The 21,717-nt window shown below is 41.1% G+C and overlaps 1 protein-coding gene across 2 annotated transcripts in view; it reads right to left on the bottom strand.

The window, feature by feature from the left end:
* KSR2 (kinase suppressor of ras 2) overlaps positions 1 to 21,717 on the bottom strand; it is an 887,084-nt gene that overhangs the window by 373,257 nt on the left and 492,110 nt on the right. For both annotated transcript variants that reach the window (XM_073560006.1, XM_073560082.1), the window contains exon 5: positions 8,011 to 8,189. In XM_073560006.1, coding sequence (XP_073416107.1) covers positions 8,011 to 8,189 — 179 coding nt within the window. The remainder of the gene's footprint in view (positions 1 to 8,010; positions 8,190 to 21,717) is intronic.

The raw sequence follows: 21,717 nt of genomic DNA, 5'->3' as shown, positions 1-21,717 counted from the left end.
TGTAGCAACATTTTAAAATTGCAAAAAGTCATAATTACAGTTCATGACAATAAAATAAATCCTTGAATCTCTTATCTTGGAAGCTGATGGACAACAAAGAAGCTCAATTCCAAATTCTTGCTGTTTCAGCTCAAAAAAACAGCTGTTATTGCTTTAGGCCATGTTCACACATTCAGTATTTTACCTCAGTATCTGTAAGCCAAATCCAGGAGTGGGTGATAAATCCAGAAGTGGTGATGTGTTTCTATTATACTTTTCGTCTGATTGTTCCACTCCTGATTTTGGCTACAAATACTGAGGTAAAAATCAATGGGAGAAGAGTATAAAACTAACTTTAACATCCAATATATGTGTGACCCTCCAAGAATCGTATTATAAGATTCTTACCGGTTGGTATCATACACCAATTAGACTTTATAAAATTAATTCAACTTATTCCCCTAACTGCTAGAGAAAATTGTGGGAAAAAAGTGACTTTATGCATATTTATTGGAACTGTCCAAAGAACAAGAATCTGTGGTATCAGGTGTCTCAGCTAATTAATAAACTTCTTAAGGCAGGGGTTACACTTGCGAATGCAATGTGAGAAACTCGAGCGAGTCTCTCGCCTCAATACCTGGGTCTACCGCCGGTAGTTCGGACCGAAGCGTTCAGCTGCATAGAAAGACATGCAGCTGCACACTCTGGTCGCAAGTGCCGTTGGCAGTGCTGGGTATTGAGGCGAGAGACTCGCGCGAGTTTCTCGCATTGCACTCGAAAGTGTGACCCTGGCCTAACAGAGAAATTATACTGTCACCCCAAATAGCTCTCCTTTCTCTTGGGATGGAACAACTCGCTCCTCCTTTTAGGCTCCTTTTAATCCACATATTTCTGGTGGTAAAAAATTCAATAGCAGCATTATGGAAAAAACAATTTCCTCCTAAATTTACTGATATTATTGAGAAAATGTCCCTACATAAAACATATGAATGTAAATTTACCATTATAAATAATATGTTTGAAAATTTTTATATAAAAAAATGGGATCCTTGCAGTCAAATATTCCCTTAACTTGTCTCTCTCCGGTACTTATTTTGTTACTCCAATTTTAACCTCCGTGAATTGTGTAATATTGTTCTTTCAGGTTATTGTTGTTTTCTTGTATTTTTGCTCTAAAATGTTCAAATATGACTATACAATCTTTTTTTCTCCTCTTATTTACCCTCCTCCTTTTCCCTTCTTTATTGCCCTTCCTTAATTTTTTCCCTTCCCTTGTTTCCCATTTTTTTCCCTTTCCCTTCTCCATACAAAAATTATTACCCCAAAAAATTATTGAAATACAAATACTGACAAGACGAACTATTCACACTCTAGCCGTATACGACTGAATCCATTGCTGTGGTATTAGACTTTAAATGATATTGAGTCATCAGATTGTATTTCAATTATCAGGCTATATTTATTTTACTCACTTATATAACGTTATTAATTCCACAGCGCTTTACAGACATTATTGGCACTGTTCCCGATGGGGCTCACAATATAAATTCCCTATCAGTATGTCTTTGGAGTGTGGGAGGAAACTGGAGAACCTGGAGGAAACCCACGCAAACACGGGGAGAACATACAAACTCTTTGCAGATGTTGTCCTTGGTGGGATTTGAACCCAAGACCCCAGCACTGCTATATGGAGGTATATTCCTTTATCTAGGGGTTATTGAACCCTACGGGTATGGACGTATAGCTTAGGAACACACAGTTCGGTGGAAAGGGCTCCTATTTTGACACCCTTCTTTTGTTTCTGTCTGATCCCATGATAGGATACAATCATAAGAATTTCTTTATATACTGTTAATGTCCGTGAAAACACACTGCTTGTGCGCAGACACATTCACTTGAATGGGTCTATGTGTGTAAGTGTCTCCAGTATGTGTGAAAACTGTCACGACACATATCGGACACACTGACATCATAAAGAGCCCTTAATGTATATTGAATTATTGGTGGCACTTTTTGTTTTTTTTGACAAAATAAGATGTGAGGTTCTAAGAAAAATATTGGACTCAAATCAGTTATGAATCACATAACTTGCAATGAAAAAACACAACTAAAGACCCAATAAAAACATTCAGGTACTAAAGCATATTAAAAAATGTACCAAAAATTGTTTAAAAAAAGACAGTAAAAAAGAATGTAGTCACTGAAAGAAGAGAAGATAACAAGCTTTCTGCACAGGGCTGCTGTTATCTCTTGGAATAAAATAATGGCTTGTCTAACCAATGTCATTGACTGGTAATTCCACCTCATTTAGTTCATTTTTTTACTGTAGATTGAGATTTTTTTAGCAAGTATAAAATACTGAATTGACCATAAGAACATATAAAATTTAACTTCAACTAATGTTTGAGTGTAAGGCTACATTCCCACAATGAGCTTTTGGACAGTTTTTGATGTTGCAGATTTTATGTACTTTTTAACCCCTTTCCGACATTGGGCGTAACAGTATGCCCATGCCGGACTCCTCCTGTTTGTATAAATCAGCTGTTATGTGACCAGAAAGGTGCGGGCTTCATCGCTGAGCCCACACCTTTCTGGTCACATGACAGCTGACATGTGAATGCCACAGCCGTGGGTGGAATCGCGATCTGTTGACTAGCTAAATGCCGCTGTCAATCTCTGACAGCGGCATTTAATTTGCGCTTACCAGAAGAGCGTTGCTGATGCCGCCCTTCAGTGACCCCATCACATGATTGTAAGCCCCAATTGGTCGGCATGACGACCAGTAGTCTGCAACAGATCTCTATAGTTCTGATTGCCAGATTGCTATGAGCGCCACCCCATTGTCGACGCTCATAGCAAGTGAGCATTTCTGCTACAGACAGGCAATCTGATCATCGCCTGTGTGTAGCAGAAGCGATCAAAGTACTGCAGCTTCTAGTCTCCCATGAAGACTATTGAAGCATGCAAAAAGTAAAAATAAAAATGTATTTAAAAAAAAATTAAAAAATATAAAAGTTCAAATCACCCCCCTTTCGCCCCACTCAAAATAAAACAATAAAAAAATATTAAATATATACATATTTGGTATCACCGTTTTCAGAATCCTTCGATCTATCAATATAAATAAAGAATTAACCCGATTACTAAAGGATGTAACAAGATAAAAATTCAAAACGCCAGAATTTTAGTTTTATTGGCTGTCGCTACATTGCAGTAAAATGCAAAATCAAAAAGATCAAAAGATTGTATCTGCACGAAAATGGTATAAAAAAGTCTGCTCAGCGCCAAAAAATAAGGCCTCACCCAGCCCCAGATCACAAAAAATGGAGACACTACAGAAAATGGCTCCATATTTTTTTTTTTTACCAATTTTGTGATTTTTTTTTCACCACTGAAATAAAAAAGAACCTATACATGTTTGATGTCTATGAACTCGTAATGACCTGGAGAATCATAATGGCAGGTCAGTTTTAGTATTTAGTGAGCATGGTAAAAACAAACAAACTGTGGAATGCACTTTTTTTTTAAATTTCACCGCACTTGGAATTTTTTCCCATTTTCCAGTACATGATATATTAAAACCAATGGCGTTGTTCAAAAGTACAACTTGGTCCGCAAAAACTCAAGCCCTCACATGGCCATTTTGACTGAAAAATAAGAAAGTTATGGCTCTGGAACGAAGAAGGGGAGCAAAAATCGGAAATTCAAAAACTGAAATAGCCCTGGTCGTTAATGGGTTAAGTAAAATAGGTTCCTTGCGTTTTTTTTTAAATATGCAGCGCAAAAAAAAAAATCACCAAAAACTCATTGTGGAAATGTAGCATAATGAAGCCGTCAATAAAATACACCATAACCATTGGGTTAAATTAATGCTTCTTAATTTATTGCTGGAGAGTCGGCCACTGCTTTATTCATATTCGAAAAACCTAGCAAGTATTCTGGATAACTCTTCTACTGTTTTGTCGCTGAAAGCAAATCTGTCAGTGGGTTCAAGTCCCCTTTTATTAAAAATAATCTCTGGAGGCAGATCCTCATACAGATCTATGTCCGGCCCATAGTCCCCAGCAGCTCATTTACATATAAGAAAAATATGGCTAGCTCTAGAATAAGACATCAGATTGCAGATATGAAGGTATCATGTTATACCTCTCCCTATGACCTATATGTCCATATAGACGGCTTAGGAGGTTGATGCAACTGACATATTCCCTTTAAAGTCCAGCTTCAGTAAAAGTTATTTAGTGACACAAAAGTAGAAAATGTATTTCCTATTTTTATTTCCGTACCCTGCTAAAGGACTCATATTGGAGCTGGTCACTTGGTTGGCTCTTAGCTATATCGGGAAAAATATGTTTTGTTATTTTTGATGAAAAATGCTCTGAAGATGTTCTCAACATTGTGCTGGAAGCCATTAATTCCTAGACGGAGGGTACGCTTTTATTAGATTCAATCTTAAAGTTTTGTACTTTATTGTCTCCTTGAACCCTCTGAACTGTATATTTGTTTCTGATGTGGGAGTTACGACTACACTTAAGACTCTAGGTAGCAAAACCATTTAATTGTATGGCGCCAACATGCCAATCTCTTTATGAATCACTGTTAGAGTGGGAGCACATCAAAGTCCTGTATTGCCAGTCATAATAGGTATTACATGAATACACACTTCCCACACACCTCTAATTGCACAAGCCAAAGATCTGTTTTCAGACAGTGTGCAGGTGCATATCCAACAGTCACATTTAAAGCGTTCCTTTCAGTCATCCCATAGGTTAGTGCCAGATCTGCGATGCATTTTCTTAAGATGCTTTACATGAACCAATAAAGCAAAGTAGTTTCAGATGTCCTCTTGACATTAAATAGGATCATTCAGATTGAACCTTTTCTTCTCTGTTCAGAGATTTCTTTCAGGCCCTTTTATTGCACCGTACTTTTTATCATTTTATACATAGACAAAGAGGTCCAAGTATAGCCAATTAACGATGAATTGAAAAAATAACCGCATCTAACAGGGAAGAGAAGCCAAGCTTTCACTTGGAAAGAATAAAAAAGGGTAAAATTATGCATTTTTGATCGTACATATTACATGTTGGTGTATAGCTGGCATTAATTGAAATATTTATTTTATTACTCACTTACATAGCGCTACCTTATTCCGTAGCACTTTACATATATTATCATCACTGTCCCCACTGAGGCTCACAATCTAGATTCCCTATCAGTATGTTTTTGCAGTGGGTCTGCAGAAGACAGCGGTGGTTGTCATAACCGATCTGCTATGAGCGCCACACGGTGGCTAGCATTCATAGCAGATGAGCATTTATGCTATACAGAGCAGGGTTGAAGCCCTGCTCTGTGTAGCACAAGCGATCAGATGATCGCAGCTTCTAGTCTCCTATGGTGACTATTGAAGCAAGTAAAAAGTGAAAAAAAAATTTTGAAAAATAGTTCAAAAATTAAAAAAAAATTAAATTAAGATCTCACCCCCCTTTTGCCCCATTCAAAATGAAACAATAAAACAAATCTAAAATACATGTATTTGGTATCGCCACGTTTAGAAATGCCTGATCTGATCAGCCATCGACTCGGTCGCCCCTGTCATGCACAACAGAGTGCGACGAATCAATAGACAACCCTGGCACAATAACACCACTAAAAAGCCTACTCCTGCATTGATTAGAAGCACTTCAGCTTCTTGCTAAACAGTGTAAGTTTCTTTTAGCAGTGCAGGGATTAATCTGCTCAGCTGAGAGCTCCTGGAAGCTTTCCTGCTTTAAGGCTCTCAGCTATGTTAGCCACTCCCATCTCCTATGTAATCTCATCCTGTCCAGCACTCATTGTCACATGTAAGCTTTTGCTGCATGGCTGGAGGTTGGTGGTTATTGGAGAAGGTGTTTGGTGGTTTTATCTGTGACTGTTGCTAGGTTTTGAGTGTGTGATGATTCCCTTGCTTCTATTACTTTGGTTTAACCCCATCCTCCACTCCCTTTATTTACCTCTGTTGTTTGAGTGAATACATTTGTATGTTTGGTATTTTTCATTATCCCTGTAATACCTTGTTAGTCTGGTTGGTGTATTACAGTACACTACTGGTCCCCTCTTTCCTGGGTGGGGGACGGGTACAGACTGAAGATAGATTCAGGAGCTAAGGCAAGGTGCGTGGCCCCAGTATCTTCACAATCAGAAGTAATCCGGGGAACGGTGATCTAGGGCACCCCTAGCGTTATGGACAGGGTAGGAGCCCCTGGTCCTGGGACACTCAACAACAGAGTCATGAGAAAGGTGCTCAATGGTACCAGTGCCCCAGAAGAAAGGTTCGGTCTCACCTCCAGGGAGGGATATCATTACATTATTAGGGTATACACTTGGGTACTGCCCTTGTAAGAGCAGGAATATGCTGAGCAAAACCAAGACGCAGGAATAGGATTATCTCTCCTGTTTGACCTTGTTCTTTCGGATACAAGAATTTAGATGAAACCGAACCATTCCTCTGGGGCACTAGTACCACTGAGCACCTTATTTCAACGTACATATCTTGTGTGATTATGTGTTGTACGTCTTGAGCTTAGGTTCTTTTAACTCTTGCAATTCACATTTTAACAATAACTATTAAAAGTTTTATTTTATGCATTATTAAAAGCAATATTTCTGCTTTATATTGTTACATTATAAAATCACTGTGTATGCTGAAAATCTTGTATTAAAAATAAGTGCAAGGCCTTCAGACACTTCAGAATGAGAAGAATCACTACAGACCTCTCAGGGCCTTTCACACATGCAATGTCACAAGTTAGAATCTCATAAGCTCTGGGGTAAAACAGTCACAAGCAACACTTCCTGTGGCAAATGACTGAACACTGAATAAAAAGACATTTATTGATCACACATGATTGAGGAACCTAGGGGACTTTTTTTTATAGAGATGTGCTTTCTTGTTTTTTGCTGCTGTATATTGCATACTAAAAGCAAATTAAATGTTGAATTTTGGAGGCTTAAAAGGGATATTCCCATTTCCAAGATACTATCCCCATATGTATTAGGTATTATTATTATTAGCAAATAACTCTTATTAAGAAAGTAGTACAGGTCTTTTGATTTGCTGTGTCGTTTACCTCATGTAGGATATTGCAGTAGCTTAGATATGTTAGCTGTTAGTGGTCGCAACCATGGATACCCAAGTTATTGCAATTTCTAATTGGTGGAATTTGCTAATGTAATAATAATAATAATAATAATAATAATAATAATAATAATAAATATCTACTACATATTGAGATTGACTCTTTGAGATTGAGATGGGAATACCCCTATTAATAGGTTGTCCAATTGTCCAAAACATTTTAGTATTTTAAAATTGGTCCTCGGGTAATCCTAAAATAAAATAAAAAAAAATATACTGACCTGCAAGACTCCTGGTATGGCCGGGTTCTCACTTGCATCTGCAATGCGAGAAACTTGCTTGAGTTTCTCGCCTCAATACCCGGCACTGCCACCGGCACTCGGGCCCGGAGCGTTCAGCTGCATAGAAATACATACAGCCGCATAGTGCCGGCGGCAATGCCCGGTATTGAGGTGAGAGACTCGTGCAAATTTCTCGCATTGCAGTTGCAAGTGATACCCCGGTCTATCTCCTCTTTTGTCGCTGATGTCACGTCAGTGCTGCAGCCAATTAGTGGTATCAAAGGGGTAAACAGGCAGTAATGCCAAGGAATGGCAAGAGTCTGGTAAGTAAGTGACTATATTTTTCATTTCTTAAGAACATTAGGGTCCCTTTTTGTGGACAACCCTTGTATAATATGTCACAATTCTGCATGTAAAATAAATGAGTAATTCAGTAAAATTTGAAGGCACCACTATCATGCATATCTACAGTACATATTCTGTATCTGTTATGTGCCTTAAAAAAACACGTACAATATTATGATTATTCAATTCCAGATTAAATTTTACACAACAACCCACCGGTCTGAAATGCACAATATGTACTTTCTTATAGGTTTGCTTGTCTAGTTAAAATGGTTGCTGGAGACTTACTTGCAGAAGAAGGTTCAGTGTGAACAGGGGGAGTAGAAGGAAGAAAAGATGGGTAGCCCACAAAGAAAGAACGTAGGGATCGCTCGGAGAGAAGGGGCGAGCGCTGAGATGGGATATTCTCACAGCTGCCCACGCTGTTGTGAATCTTGAGGTTCAGAGGCTTGTTCTTTTTCTTTGTTCTGAGAGAAAGACAGGGAAAATAATGGGAGGAAGAGGGACATAAGACATTTAATATTAGTTGAAATATTAAAAGAAAGCTAGAAGGAAATTGTTAGTTTATTAAAACTAATAAAATCACACCAAGCTGGATTGCACTTGTATGTATAACTTACAAAACAAAAACATCCCAGAGTGGAGCAGAAATATTTTAAAATTTTTATCATGTTAGGAATCAATTGATGTGGACAGTTACAGATAAAATGACACCTTTTGTTGTTTCTTGGGGATGTTTCAAAGCAGTTTTAATATAGTGGGTCTGATATCTTAACCCCTTACCTACAATGGACGTAATATTCCGTCCATGTGACCCTGGACCTAATTACCATGGACGGAATATTACGTCCCAGCGATCAGCGGCGCCCACGTGGTGAGCGCTGCTGATCGCGGCCGGGTGTCAGCTGATTATCACAGCTGACACCCGGCACAATGTGTCAGGGGCGGTCACGGACCGCCCCCGACACGTTAACCCCTTGTACACCGCGATCAAACGCGATTGCGGTGTACCGGGGGTTAAAGGGAAGCATCGGCAGGGAGGGGGATCCCTCCATGCTTCCCTGAGTCCCCCACAGCAGCGCAATGTGCAGCACTGCTGCGGGGGTCTCTTTCCCTACAGGCCCCCGGATTCAAGATGGCGACGGGGGCCCTCGGGGGCCTGTAGGGAGCTGACTTCCTCACTGCCATGAGGAAGTCTGCAGAACTGCCTGTGACAGATTGCTGATCTGTCACAGTGATCTGTGATGTGACAGATCAGCGATCTGTCACTGGACAGTGATGTCCCACCTGGGACAAGGTAATAAAGTAAAAAAAAAAGTGTTAAAAATAATTTAAAAAAAAAATCGCTAAATAAATTAGTAAAAAAAAAAAAATATTCCCCAATAAATCCATTTTTTCAAAATAAAAAAAATAAAAAAAACAATAAAAGTACACATATTTGGTATCGCCGCGTCTGTAGCGACCCGCCCTATAAAACTGTCCCATTAGTTAACCCCTTTAGCAAACACCTTAAAAAATAAAAATAAAAAACGAAGCAAAAAATAATGATTTATTATCATACCACCGAACAAAAAGTGCAATAGCGCACGATCAAAAAGACGCATATATTAATATCCATGGTACCGCTGAAAACGCCATCTTGTCCCGCAAAAAACGAGCACCATACAGCATCATCCGCAAAAAAATAAAAAAGTTATAGCTCGCAGAATAAAGCGATACAAAAATAATTATTTTTTATATAAAATTGTTTTCATTGCAAAAAACCGACAAAACATAAAAAAAGACCTAAATGAGGTATCGCTGTAACCGTACTGACCCGAAGAATAAAAACGCTTTATCAATTTTACCGCACGCGGAACGGTGTAAACGCACCCCCCCCAAAAGAAATTCATGAAACGCTGGTTTTTGTTCATTCTGCGTCCCAAAAATCGGAATAAAAAGCGAACAAAAAATGTCACGTGCCCGAAAATGGTACCAATAAAAACGTCAACTCGTCCCGCAAAAAATAAGACCTCACATGAATCGGTGGGTCAAAATACGGAAAAATTATAGCTCACAATATGTGGTGATGCAAAAACTATTTTTACAATAAAAAGCGTCTTTTAGCATGTGACAGCCGCCAAACATAAAAACCTGCCATAAATAGTAAATCAAACCCCCCCCCGTTATCACCCCCTCAGTTAGGGAAAAATAATAAAACTAAAAGAAAATGTATTTATTTCCATTTTCCCATTAGGGTTAGGGTTAGGGCTAGGGTTAGGGCTAGGGTTGTGTTGGGGTTAGGGTTGGAGTTATAATTGTGGTTTCCACTGTTTGGGCACATCAGGTGCTCTCCAAATGCAACATGGCGTCTGATCTCAATTCCAGCCAATTCTGCGTTGAAAAAGTCAAATGGTGGTCCTTCCCTTCCAAGCTCTGCCATGCGCCCAAATAGTGTTTTACCCCCACATATGGGGTATCAGCCTACTCAGGACAAATTACAAAACAACTTTTGGGGTCCAATTTCTCCTGTTACCCTTAGGAAAATAAAAAATTGGGGGCAAAAATATCATTTTTGCGGAAAAAAATGATTTTTTTATTTTCACGCCCAGGCGTTATAAACTTCTGTGAAGCACTTGGGGGTTCAAAGTGCTCACCACACATCTACATAAGTTCCTCAGGGTTGTCTAGTTTCCAAAATGGGGTCATTTGTGTGGGGTTTCCACTGTTTAGGTACATTAGGGGCTCTCCAAAGGCAACATGACACCCGCAGACCATTCCATCAAAGTCTGCTTTCCAAAACGTCACTACTTCCCTTCCGAGCCTCAACGTGTCCCCATACAGTAGTTTTCTCCCACATATGGGGTGTCAGCATACTCAGGACAAATTGGACAACAACTTTTGGGGTCCAATTTCTCCTGTTACCCTTGGGAAAATAAAAAAAATGGGGACTAAAAGATGATGTTTGTGGAAAAAATACGATTTTTTTATTTTCACACCCGGGCGTTATAAACTTCTGTGAAGCACTGGGGGGTTCAAAGTGCTCACCACACATCTAGATAAGTTCACTAGGGGGTCTAGTTTCCAAAATGGGGTCACTTGTGGGGGGTTTCCACTGTTTAGGTACATCAGGGGCTCTCCAAAAGCAACATGACACCCGCAGACCATGCCATCAAAGTCTGCATTCCAAAACGTCACTACCTCCCTTCCGAGCCCTGACGTGTGCCCATACAGTAGTTTTCTCCCACATATGAGGTATCAGCGTACTCAGGACAAATTGGACAACAACTTTTGGGTCCAATTTCTCCTGTTACCCTTGGGAAAATAAAAAAATTGGAGACTAATTGATCATGTTTGTGGAAAAAATACGATTTTTTCATTTTCATGCCTGGGCATTATAAACTTCTGTGAAGCCCTTGGGGGTTCAAAGTGCTCACCACACATCTAGATAAGTTCCTCAGGGTTGTCTAGTTTCCAAAATGGGGTCATTTGTGGGGGGTTTCCACTGTTTAGGTACATTAGGGGCTCTCCAAAGGAAACATGACACCCGCAGACCATTCCATCAAAGTCTGCTTTCCAAAACGTCACTACTTCCCTTCCGAGCCCCAACGTGTCCCCATACAGTAGTTTTCTCCCACATATGGGGTGTCAGCGTACTCAGGACAAATTGCACAACAACTTTTGGGGTCCAATTTCTCCTGTTACCCTTGGGAAAATAAAAAAAATGGGGACTAAAAGAGGATGTTTGTGGAAAAAATACGATTTTTTTATTTTCACGCCCGGGCTGTTGTGAGTTCATTTTCCCCTTCATTACTGAGGCCCGAGGAACTCCCTCTTCTGGTAAAGAAAGGTAGTGAGCCTGATTGTCAAACACCTGAGGCTGATGATTATGACTGGCTGAGTGGAGTTACGGACTGGATATAATGCTGCCGACGCCCTTCTGCCCTGCGGGTGATTTCTCTGTGAGATCCTTGGAGACCAGTCTGAATTCCTGCTCCTCCAAAGCTAAGATTGCTGCTCGGCCTTTTGCTTTTGTGCTTTGACTTTGTTTTTGCTTTGTTTTTCTGGATTTCTGCCATTCCCTGCTGGGGTGTGCTGAATTCATTGAGCTCTGTCTTCTGAAAATACCTGAGTGCTGATTCAGTTTTTGAAGCCTAGCTGCTTCAGGGCCTTTTTCATATCAGCTGGTTGGCTTATGTCTTTGATAGGGTTTTGGCAGATTGCAGGCAGCAGCCTTCCTGTCCTTTCCTATCTAGGTAGTTTTGGGGCCCCGTCTTTGCTCAGTCTATCTTTCTGTCTGTGTTAGTATTTTCATCTTGCTTCACCGTCACTATATGTTGGGGGCTGCCTATTGCTTTGGGGTCTGTTCTGGGGCAGTTTAGATTTCCCCTTTCTTTCTTTAGGCCTATGTATTTCTCCGGCTGTGATCGAGGGGTCTAGGGCATCGTAGGAACCCCCCACGGCTACTGCTAGTTGTGTTGATAGGTTCAGGGGTCTGCAATCTGATAGTTGCCAACTTCTCTGGTTTTCTGGACTTAGCTTGTATTTCTGCTTTTGCCTCCTACGGTGACTCATTCATAACACCGGGCGTTATAAACTTCTGTGAAGCACTGGGGGGTTCAAAGTGCTCACCACACATCTAGATAAGTTCCTTGGGGGGTCTAGTTTCCAAAATGGTGTCATTTGTGGGGGGTTTCTACTGTTTTGGTACATCAGGGGTTTTCCAATCGCGACATGGTGTCCGATCTCAATTCTAGCCAAAAACGTCAAATGGCGCTGCTTCCCTTCCGAGCTCTGCTATGCGCCCAAATAGTCATTTACACCCACATATGGGGTATCAGCGTACTCAGGACAAATTGCACAATAACTTTTAGGGTCCTGTTACCCTTGGAAAAATAAAAATTGGGGGTGAAAAGATCATTTTTGTGGAAAAAATATGATTTTTTAATTGTACCGCTACAAAGTACAAAGTTCTCACCACATATCTAGAAAAGTTCCTTGGGGGCTCTAGTTTCCAAAATGGGGTCACTTGGGAGGGTTTCCACTGTTTAGGTACATCAGGGGCTCTCCAAACGCGACATGGCGTCCGATCTGAATTCCAGCCAATTTTGCATTGAAAAAGTCAAACAGCGCTCCTTCCCTACTAAGGTCTGCCATGCGCCGAAACAGTGGTTCCCCCCCACATATCAGGTATCAGCGTACTCAGGACAAATTGCACATTAACTTTTGCAGTCCAACTTCTCCTGTTACCCTTGGTAAAATAAAGAAAATTGAACCTGAAGTATTTTTTTTGTGAAAAAAAGTTAAATGTTAATTTTTTTTTTTAAATATTCAAAAAAATTCCTGTGACGCACCTAAAGGGTTAATAAACTTCTTGAATGTGTTTTAAGCACCATAAGGGGTGCAGTTTTTAGAATGGTGTCACTTTTGGGTATTTTCTATCAAATAGACCCCTCAAAGTGGCTTCAAACGTGATGTGGTCCATAAAAATAAAATGGTGTTGCAAAAATGAGAAATCGCTGGTCAACTTTTAACCCTTATAACTTCCTAACCAAAAAAAAAAATTTTGGTCCCAAAATTGTGCTGATGTAAAGTAAACATGTGGGAAATGTTATTTATTAAGTTTTTTGTGTGCTGTATCCCTGTGATTTAAGGGCATAAAAATTCAAAGTTGGAAAATTGCAAAATTTTCAAAATTTTCGCCAAATTTCCGTTTTTTTTCACAAATAAACGCAAGTTATTTGAATTAAATTTTACCACTAACATGAAGTACAATATGTCACGAGAAAACAATGTCAGAATCACCGGGATTCATGGAAGCGTTTCAGAGTTATGACCTCATAAAGGGACAGTGGTCAGAATTGGAAAAATTGGCCCGGGAGTTAACGTGCAAACCACCCTTGGTAGTGAAGGGGTTAAATTCACTGGTCAACACAAAAAAATCATCAGCAAAGGTAATATGTCTGTTTTATGGAGTTTAATGTGCGGATTCCAGAAATATGCTTAGTTTTGCTCTATCACATAAAGTTTCTGAGATAGAAGTATTTTTGCTATTACGTTATTTCTGCATTTTCAATGTATGTGGCTTTTCCTATGTTATTCCCATTTCTTCGCTTGTTTTACTTACTTGTGAATTTTCTTACAGGGACAGCATCAGTAAAGGTTTGCGTGAGTTTTAAGGGAAGGAGTATTGACAGTGCAGTCAGCCAATGACTGATTCTCGGAAAGTCACATGTTATGGGGAGGAGTTAACTGTTATGAGGCTGTAAGATCTGAGACAGTCAGAAAAAGATGGTGATGGAAGCAAGGACTGGTATGTGAGACTCTGACAGGAGACAGGCTTCTACAGGAATCAAAGCCCTGCTACAGGGAGATAGAAGGGAAGGCAGCAGATAGCCGCCATTGTGAGGGGATTTTTACTGCATTTCTGGGAGGGCAAGTCACCTCAGAGGGAAGAAAACAGCTCAGCCACTGAGGTGTAACTGAGTGAGGGTCTCCACAGAGAGAGAGCCTGAAACCAGCCAATATCACACTAAGAAACTGCCTGTCTGCAAATGGTCATCTGTAAGGAACAGGCTGGCCCGTTTACCTCACATCTGTATATAGTTATCTACTAGATTACCTCCAGTAAAATCAGTTCTAAATACAAGCTGCCTCTGTCATCTCTGGGGAAATATCTACGTAAAGTCGGTCGGCGCATCGCATTTTTTTTTTTAGTTTGTCACCACCATTAAACTGAACTTACTCTACAGTCTGATCTGATTTAAAGGAGAAAAATGTCCTGAAAAATTGTATCTTCGACAGTCTAATTTCAAGCACTTTTCATTTCTGCTCATATTTTGGTTTCTATTTTGCATGTGAAATTATTTTGGTTCAATAAAAACTGTTTTGTAAGGTGAAGCATTTTTTTCTGATATGTAGATTACTGTTTTCTTAATGTCGCCCTTATATTTCCTATACCTTATAATAATGATGCTGCTCCATGGAAACTACTTGCTACAGAAAAACTACATACATTTTTCAATTCAGGACAAAAAGATTATTCAAAAAAGTACAGTCACCTGCGATGATTTCAAAAAATATTTTTTATAGACCTGTGAAAGTGGTTGTCCAACGAATAAACTACATTTTAAAGGGAATCTGTCACCCTATTTTTCCCCTATAAGTTGCCAGCACCGACATCAGGAGCTTATCTACAGAATTCTGTAATGCTGTAGATAAGCCCCCGATGTAACCTGAAATATAAGAAAAAAAGATTTAGATTATCACAAAACTCAAGATAAAAAGCGGACGGCACCGCTGTTACCGTGTGACTTCAAATGATGTGCGGCATACAGAAGCCCAGCAGCTGGGAATCTCGGGTGCCAGACCTGGAAACAGTCAATCCTGGGAATCCATACGAAGAGAAGAGGTCGCACTCATCGAGATTGAAGTTTCACTGATTTATTGACATATCATGAACATGTCAAGTCGGGGGAGTGACATAAGGAGTGCAAGAAAGGCTGACAACGGCCGTTTCGCGCTGCTCGAGCGCTTCAACGGGTCAAACAGTGGGGGGAAGTGCCGGGTTCATATGGAAATCACATCACTCCGTACCTCCTCCCTCCACAGCTGCTGTCTAAGTGACATTAGTGATTAAAAACATGCTGAGATGCATTACAGCATACAAAAGCATAAATACAACTTGCTGCACAAGCAGAAAAATGGTTACATCGAGAGATAAATTACAATGCATATTCATATATCAAAGACTACTGTTATTTTCATATGTCGAAAACTACTATTTTTTCTTTCTTTCTTTTTCTTATGGAAAACATCTACAATCATATGTATCCAGAGACCAAACTGTCTCACTATTATTGAACTATTAATATACTCACAGGAAGAGAAAAAAAAAAAAAAAAAATGTTTTCAAAAAAATTCCCTCAAAAAATTTTTTAAAAAAAAATTTTTTTCTTATCCTAAAATGAATTGTGTGCAACTTAGTAGCTGTTTTTTTAGGATTCTCATGAACTACTATATACCTGCATAGCTGTATCTTATTATGAATAAACACAAAAATGGACTATCAATGACAAATCTCAATAATAGCGGACAAAAACCGCTGCACCGAAAACGCACAATGTATATGTGCACGTATACTATGCAAACAAAAAACAAGTCACTAAACGATTCAAATGCTACGGGAGAGAAAACCCACCAAATTCAAAAAGATGTCTTTGCCTCAAATGTGTGGAAGTTCATCAAAGCTGCAATAAAAGACTCCAGGAAAAAGTACCAACCAGAAAAGCCACATGTGTACATATGTGACCTAGTTCTCCTATCAACTAGGAAAAACCACCTTCTCGATTCCTGCAAAAGAGAGAACATTAGGCCGGAGTCACACTGGCGAGGAATACGGGAGAGTGAGAGGCGCTAAAAGCACGCATTAGACACGGACAAATGATTCTCTATGGGGTCACTCGCACCAGGCGTATATTTCTCCTCCGTATCCTACGCTCCGTGCCACTCGCAGCATGCTGCGATTGTCAGCGTACTACGCCCGTAGTACGCCAATGCAAGTCTATGGGTGCGCAAAAAATACGCATTACACACGGAACACACGTGTGACCTGCGAGCAATACGCAGGTCTTTTGGCTGGTGAACAGGAAATGGGCCAATCCATCATCAGGAAGCGTAGACATGCAAATGAGCTCAAAAAGCGCTCCAGACATCCAGGAAGTACGCCTCCACGGAGTACAGCAGCAGCATGGCGTCCACATATATTAATGTAGAGATGCTCATTGTGCTGGTGCAGGAGCGTCCAGAAATATGGGACCCACGCGACGCAAACTATGCGAACCGCACAAGAAAGGAGGCGTCATGGAGGCGCATCTGTCGCCAGATGTACCATGACTTTGGTGACAGACCACGTGATGAGCAGCATAAAATTCGTAAGTGCAACCATAAAAATATAATTAACGTTAGCGCGCGCTATAAAATGAATCTACAATTAGCCCCCCCCTTCCTGTGCATGTACTTTTATTAGCCTCATGAGGCCGTTACATTAGGATGTGACACGTGGCTTCACACAGCCATAATTAGGGGTTAGGCCACAAGCTCCTCATCCTCCTAGCCACTAAAATTAGTTTCAGGGGAGCTAATGAGACCCTGGGTATCGGCCCAATTACATATGCCACCATGGGTAGAACGCACACCCCATAAGGCCCCATGCCTAGACTACTGTTTGAAAATGTGACCTCTCAAATATGTGATTTTGACAATCTTTCCTGTCACATTGCACTGGAAGATGTGATGAAACGGTGGAGAAGCATCCGGGACCAGTACCGCCGGGAATGCCAGCAGCGGTCCAGGAGTGGGGATGCTGGCCATGTAAAGCGCAAATATATCTACTATGACCGGCTGAACTTCCTCGCCCCAATTCTGGCTCTGAGACCGTAAGTACATACCTCACACCACATGACACAAAAACATTACACAAATACTTTACAGGGACAAAAATATTGATGTATTTTTGCCTCTGTTCTATTTCATAACAGAACTCAATCCAACCTTACGGATCGAGGAACGGCCTCAGAGGCAGAGCCCATTATAGATCCTGTAGGGGATGAGGTCGCTGGCCCATCTTCTCCCCCTACAAGAAGGATGGCTGAAGAGGAGGCATCACCAAAACACACAATGGCTGCCCTACACAACACACCACCAGGACGGTCTGCAGCTGCAACCTCACCCATCCTGGAAGAGATGGGCAACTTGAGCAGCAGCCCAACTGCCCAGATCAGGCCCTCCCCACAGGCTGCTCTAGCATCACGGCGAATAAGAAGAAGGCGCCAGGTCACCATTCAAGAGAGCAGGACCAATGTGGACACTGGGGTGCTGAATTACTTGTCCAGAGTCACTACAGATGATGGTGAGGAGGCCTATGCATGTAGCCTCACCCTTTATCTCCGTGCCCTTACCCGTGAGGTCAGGCTCCGTATTAGGGGATGTATTCAGATCCTGCTTGATGCAAGCACCCCCCCCAATACCCCATATGAGGTGTTTGAATTTCTGGAGAGGTGGCAGCTCTCACCAAGAAATTTAATGCGCATAAGACCATCCACACAGATGCTTGCTCAAGCAGGGTCTGAACAGCCCCTAATACGTGGGCCAACACCTCAAGCCCTTCCTCCCCCTACCCATCCTTCTATTCCGCAGCCCCAAATGTCTTCCTCAAGCCAACCCCACCAATATGGCCACTTGTACCCACCCAGTGTTGGAGGCTGGTCCCAACCTGGTTGGGGACGATCTGGCTATCTTGGTGGGTATGAGCCACGGGCCTACCATAGCCAACAAGAAGCCCCTCACCATCATCATTACTCTGGCCAGTATCACCAACAGGCCCAGGAGGCTGGACAACAACAGCATCATGAGCAACAGTATGGCCCCACACAGGGCGATGTTGCCCACAATGTCCAGCATCACCCACAGGCTGTTCCTCCCCCTTCCCCTACATATGAGGATTTATGAATCAAAAATTTGGAGATGTCCAGTTACATGTAACTGGTGCTTCTAATCTAGACAAAAAAACAGGTGTTCTCCTTCACCAACATTTAGAACATAATTTAACACTCACATTTTTAAACAATGTTTTACAAACATATGAAACAATCCATCATGACAGGCAACGCTACCTCACGCCTTTCACACAGATATTACATGTGTGTATAAAAGAGAATATTTAAATGCGCTATACTGTTACATGAAAGGATGAAAATACACTACTCACTTGCTAATGCATAGGAAAGGCGTGCTCGCCTTTAGTTAAGTAGTCAACTTTATTAGCAATCTCTAGTAAACCAATTTGAGGCGACCAGCATTCACAATATCACGCTCTCTCTATGTCTTAACAAGTGAGTTTTGTATTTTCATCCTTTCCAGTATAGCATGCTTAAATATTGTGTGTTCTACAGACAGGTAATATCTGTGTGAAAGATGTGAGGTAGCCTTGCCTGTCATGGTGGAATCATTCTATGATTGGAAAACATTATGAGGAAATGTGAGTGTTATCTTATTGACTTTATTTAGGTGATGGAGCTCACCCTTTGTTGCCTAATCAAGGTTAATGTAGGCATGCAGCAATGTTGTTATTGCATAATGTTTGTTGCAGTTTTTTTCTGTAATGTTAATGTTGCACCAAGTTAAAGAAGGCACAAAGGGTCATTTTGGCCATTGCCAAATTTGTGTTATGGCAAAATTATGTTTGCCTTTAAGCAAAACAAAAAAAAAAAGGCAAAACTAAAAATTTGTCTACTCTAGTTAACGTCTCTGTGTGATTTTTCACTATCCCTCACAACATACTAACAGACACCAACCAATGCAATGAAACACTCATAGAATCATAAAGGCTTGAGTAATATATATTTAGACACACTTTTAAAAAAACAAATTATAACATAGACACAGCATTCTCTTGCCAAGAAGTTGCCCCCTCAGGTGAGATAAAGTAATTCGTGAATATATCACGCACTTTGAGGCCAGAGAGCGGTCTACGTTGAGGGATGATAGGTGGTCTCACCCTGCACACATTGTCCGGCCTACGCACAACACCATCAGAGGAGGAACAATCATGTATCCTGGTGAAGTTATGCAGAACAACACAGGCTTTCACAAATTCATTCACATTTTGCTCACTCAACTGAATGGCAGACTGGAGTACCCGCCATTTGGCACAAAGAATCCCAAAGGAACACTCCACCAGTCGCCTAGCACGTGATAGGCGCAAGTTAAAAATTCTGCGCCTGTGGTCAAGGTTGCGCCGGGGATATGGCCTCATGACATTATGTGATAACTGAAAGGCCTCATCTGCCACAAGGACATAAGGGACTGATTGTTCGGGGGAGCCTGGTAGCTGGCGTGGTGGTGGTAGATCCAACTGGTTGGTGCGTAGCCGCCGACCCATTATGGAAGTATTGAAGACTCTAGAGTCTCCCGTCCTTCCATAGGCCCCAATGTCAACAATTATAAACTTGTATTGAGGGTCTACCAGAGCCAACAATACAACGGAAAAGTATTGCTTATAATTGAAGAATTGGGAGCCTGAGTTCGGTGGCTTACGCACCCTGATATGTTTGCCATCCAGGGCCCCAATACAATTTGGAAACTGGCAGTCCTCCTCAAAGTCCCTTGAAATCCTTAACCAGTCTTCCATCCTGGGCTCGGGTAGGACCACCTGATGGAGTCTTGTCCAGATTTCTGCACATGTAGACCTCACTATGCCTGAAATGGTTGACTTTCCAATGAGAAACTCATGGTGGAGGGCGGCATAAGACAGGCCAGTGAACAGGAAGCTGTAGAACAACAGAAATAGTACAGGTTAGAATGGCTAAAGTAAAAAAAAATCAGTTACATGCCGACCAAACTTGGTAGGAAATGAGAGAGAACAACACACACATATTTGGTGGCACAATGACTAAGTGATATGCAGTACATATTAGATGTAACATTCTGCTGTGTCAGGTGAAACATATTTTGAGTAAGATGAGGGTATTAATCTTTGTCCAAGAAGGCCAAAAAACATAAATTAACACACACATTATGAACATAGAGAATGTGGTTGTGTAGTACATACCGTATTGTGAGTAGAAGTCGCTCCTCTGCAGATATGGCTTTGCGCATCCTAGTGTCCTGAAAGGTGATCCCAGGGCGCACTGTCTCCAAGAGGCGATCAAATGTGGAAATGCTCATTCGACAGTACTGGTAAAATTTCTCCGGATGGTCCCGCAGAGACGAATAGAGGCGGTGAAAATGACCTCTTGTGAGTCGTTGCCTCAAAAGTGGATGTACCCACATGCGTCTCCTCCTCCGCGGATCCACTATCACAGGATATGGTTGGCCAAAGCGCCGTGACAAAAGCCAGGTAAAGAGAACCTGCTCGGTTGTATTGAATGTCAGACCCTCTGCCATGCTGCACAAAGAACACCAACACACCTCGTGAAAGCAAGGTGTCAAATGTACAGAATGTAGGCAGTCACCTGTTTCTGAGTGTCTAAATAGGGTGCAGGCTAATGATTTAAATTGTTTGCAGGCCTCAAAACCGTTAAATGTCCATTTTGCAAGGCTGCGAGAAAATCTCGCCATACGGATTGCATACGGATTGCATACGGATACACACATGCGCAAAATACGCGACCTCACCTTGCTTACGGATGACCTACGGACCACTATTTAGTGGTCATTGATCCGTATTACGCATGTAAAATACGGAGCGTATTTTGCGCAGGTTAGTGTGACTCCAGCCTTAGGGTCATTTCCATGTGCATCTCTTACATGGTTACTTAAACGTGAGACTCCTTTTCCCGTTCTAATGGACTTAAAATGCTCACGAAAGCGAATGTATAGCGGACGTATGGTTTTGCCTATGTAGAAAAACCGACATGTGCAAAAAATCACATAGACTACATGCTCTGTCTTGCATGTGATCAAATCTGTTACTGTATGTGTGACCGCGCCCATGTGTAGTGTATGATCAGTACGATGAAATTTACAATAAGGACAATGGCCACACCTATAATTCCCTTGTGGTGTTCCTTTACTCAGCCAAGTGTCACGCTTAGTGACGATCCGATTCTTAACCAGAATATCTCTAATTCTTGTACTCCGCTTACATGAGATAAGGGGCCCTCTAGATACTATGTCGCTTAAATCCCTATCTTGTTCCAAAATGTGCCAATTTTTTCTAATTGCTGCTCGTATCTGACGATCCATGGGACTATAACGAAAACAGAAGGTAAATCTCTTTTCATTTTCAACTCTTTTATTCTTTAGAGGCACAACTCCTCTAACTTTATTACTGTAACTGAGATTTTACTTTTTCAAGTGTGGTATCTAATAGAACCTTAGGATATCCCCGTTGTCTGAACCTATTATATAACTCTCTAGATTGTGTTTCAAAGCCCTCCAAGGTATTATTGAGGCGGTGAACTCTCAAAAATTGACCATATGGCAATGAATTAATGGTATGTGATGGATGGAAAC

Source organism: Dendrobates tinctorius, unplaced genomic scaffold (assembly GCF_039654945.1).
Source record: "Dendrobates tinctorius isolate UK_male_01 unplaced genomic scaffold, ASM3965494v1 ptg000003l, whole genome shotgun sequence".
Taxonomy (NCBI): Eukaryota; Metazoa; Chordata; class Amphibia; order Anura; family Dendrobatidae; genus Dendrobates; species Dendrobates tinctorius.
This window is presented reverse-complemented; position numbering and strand designations above follow the sequence as displayed.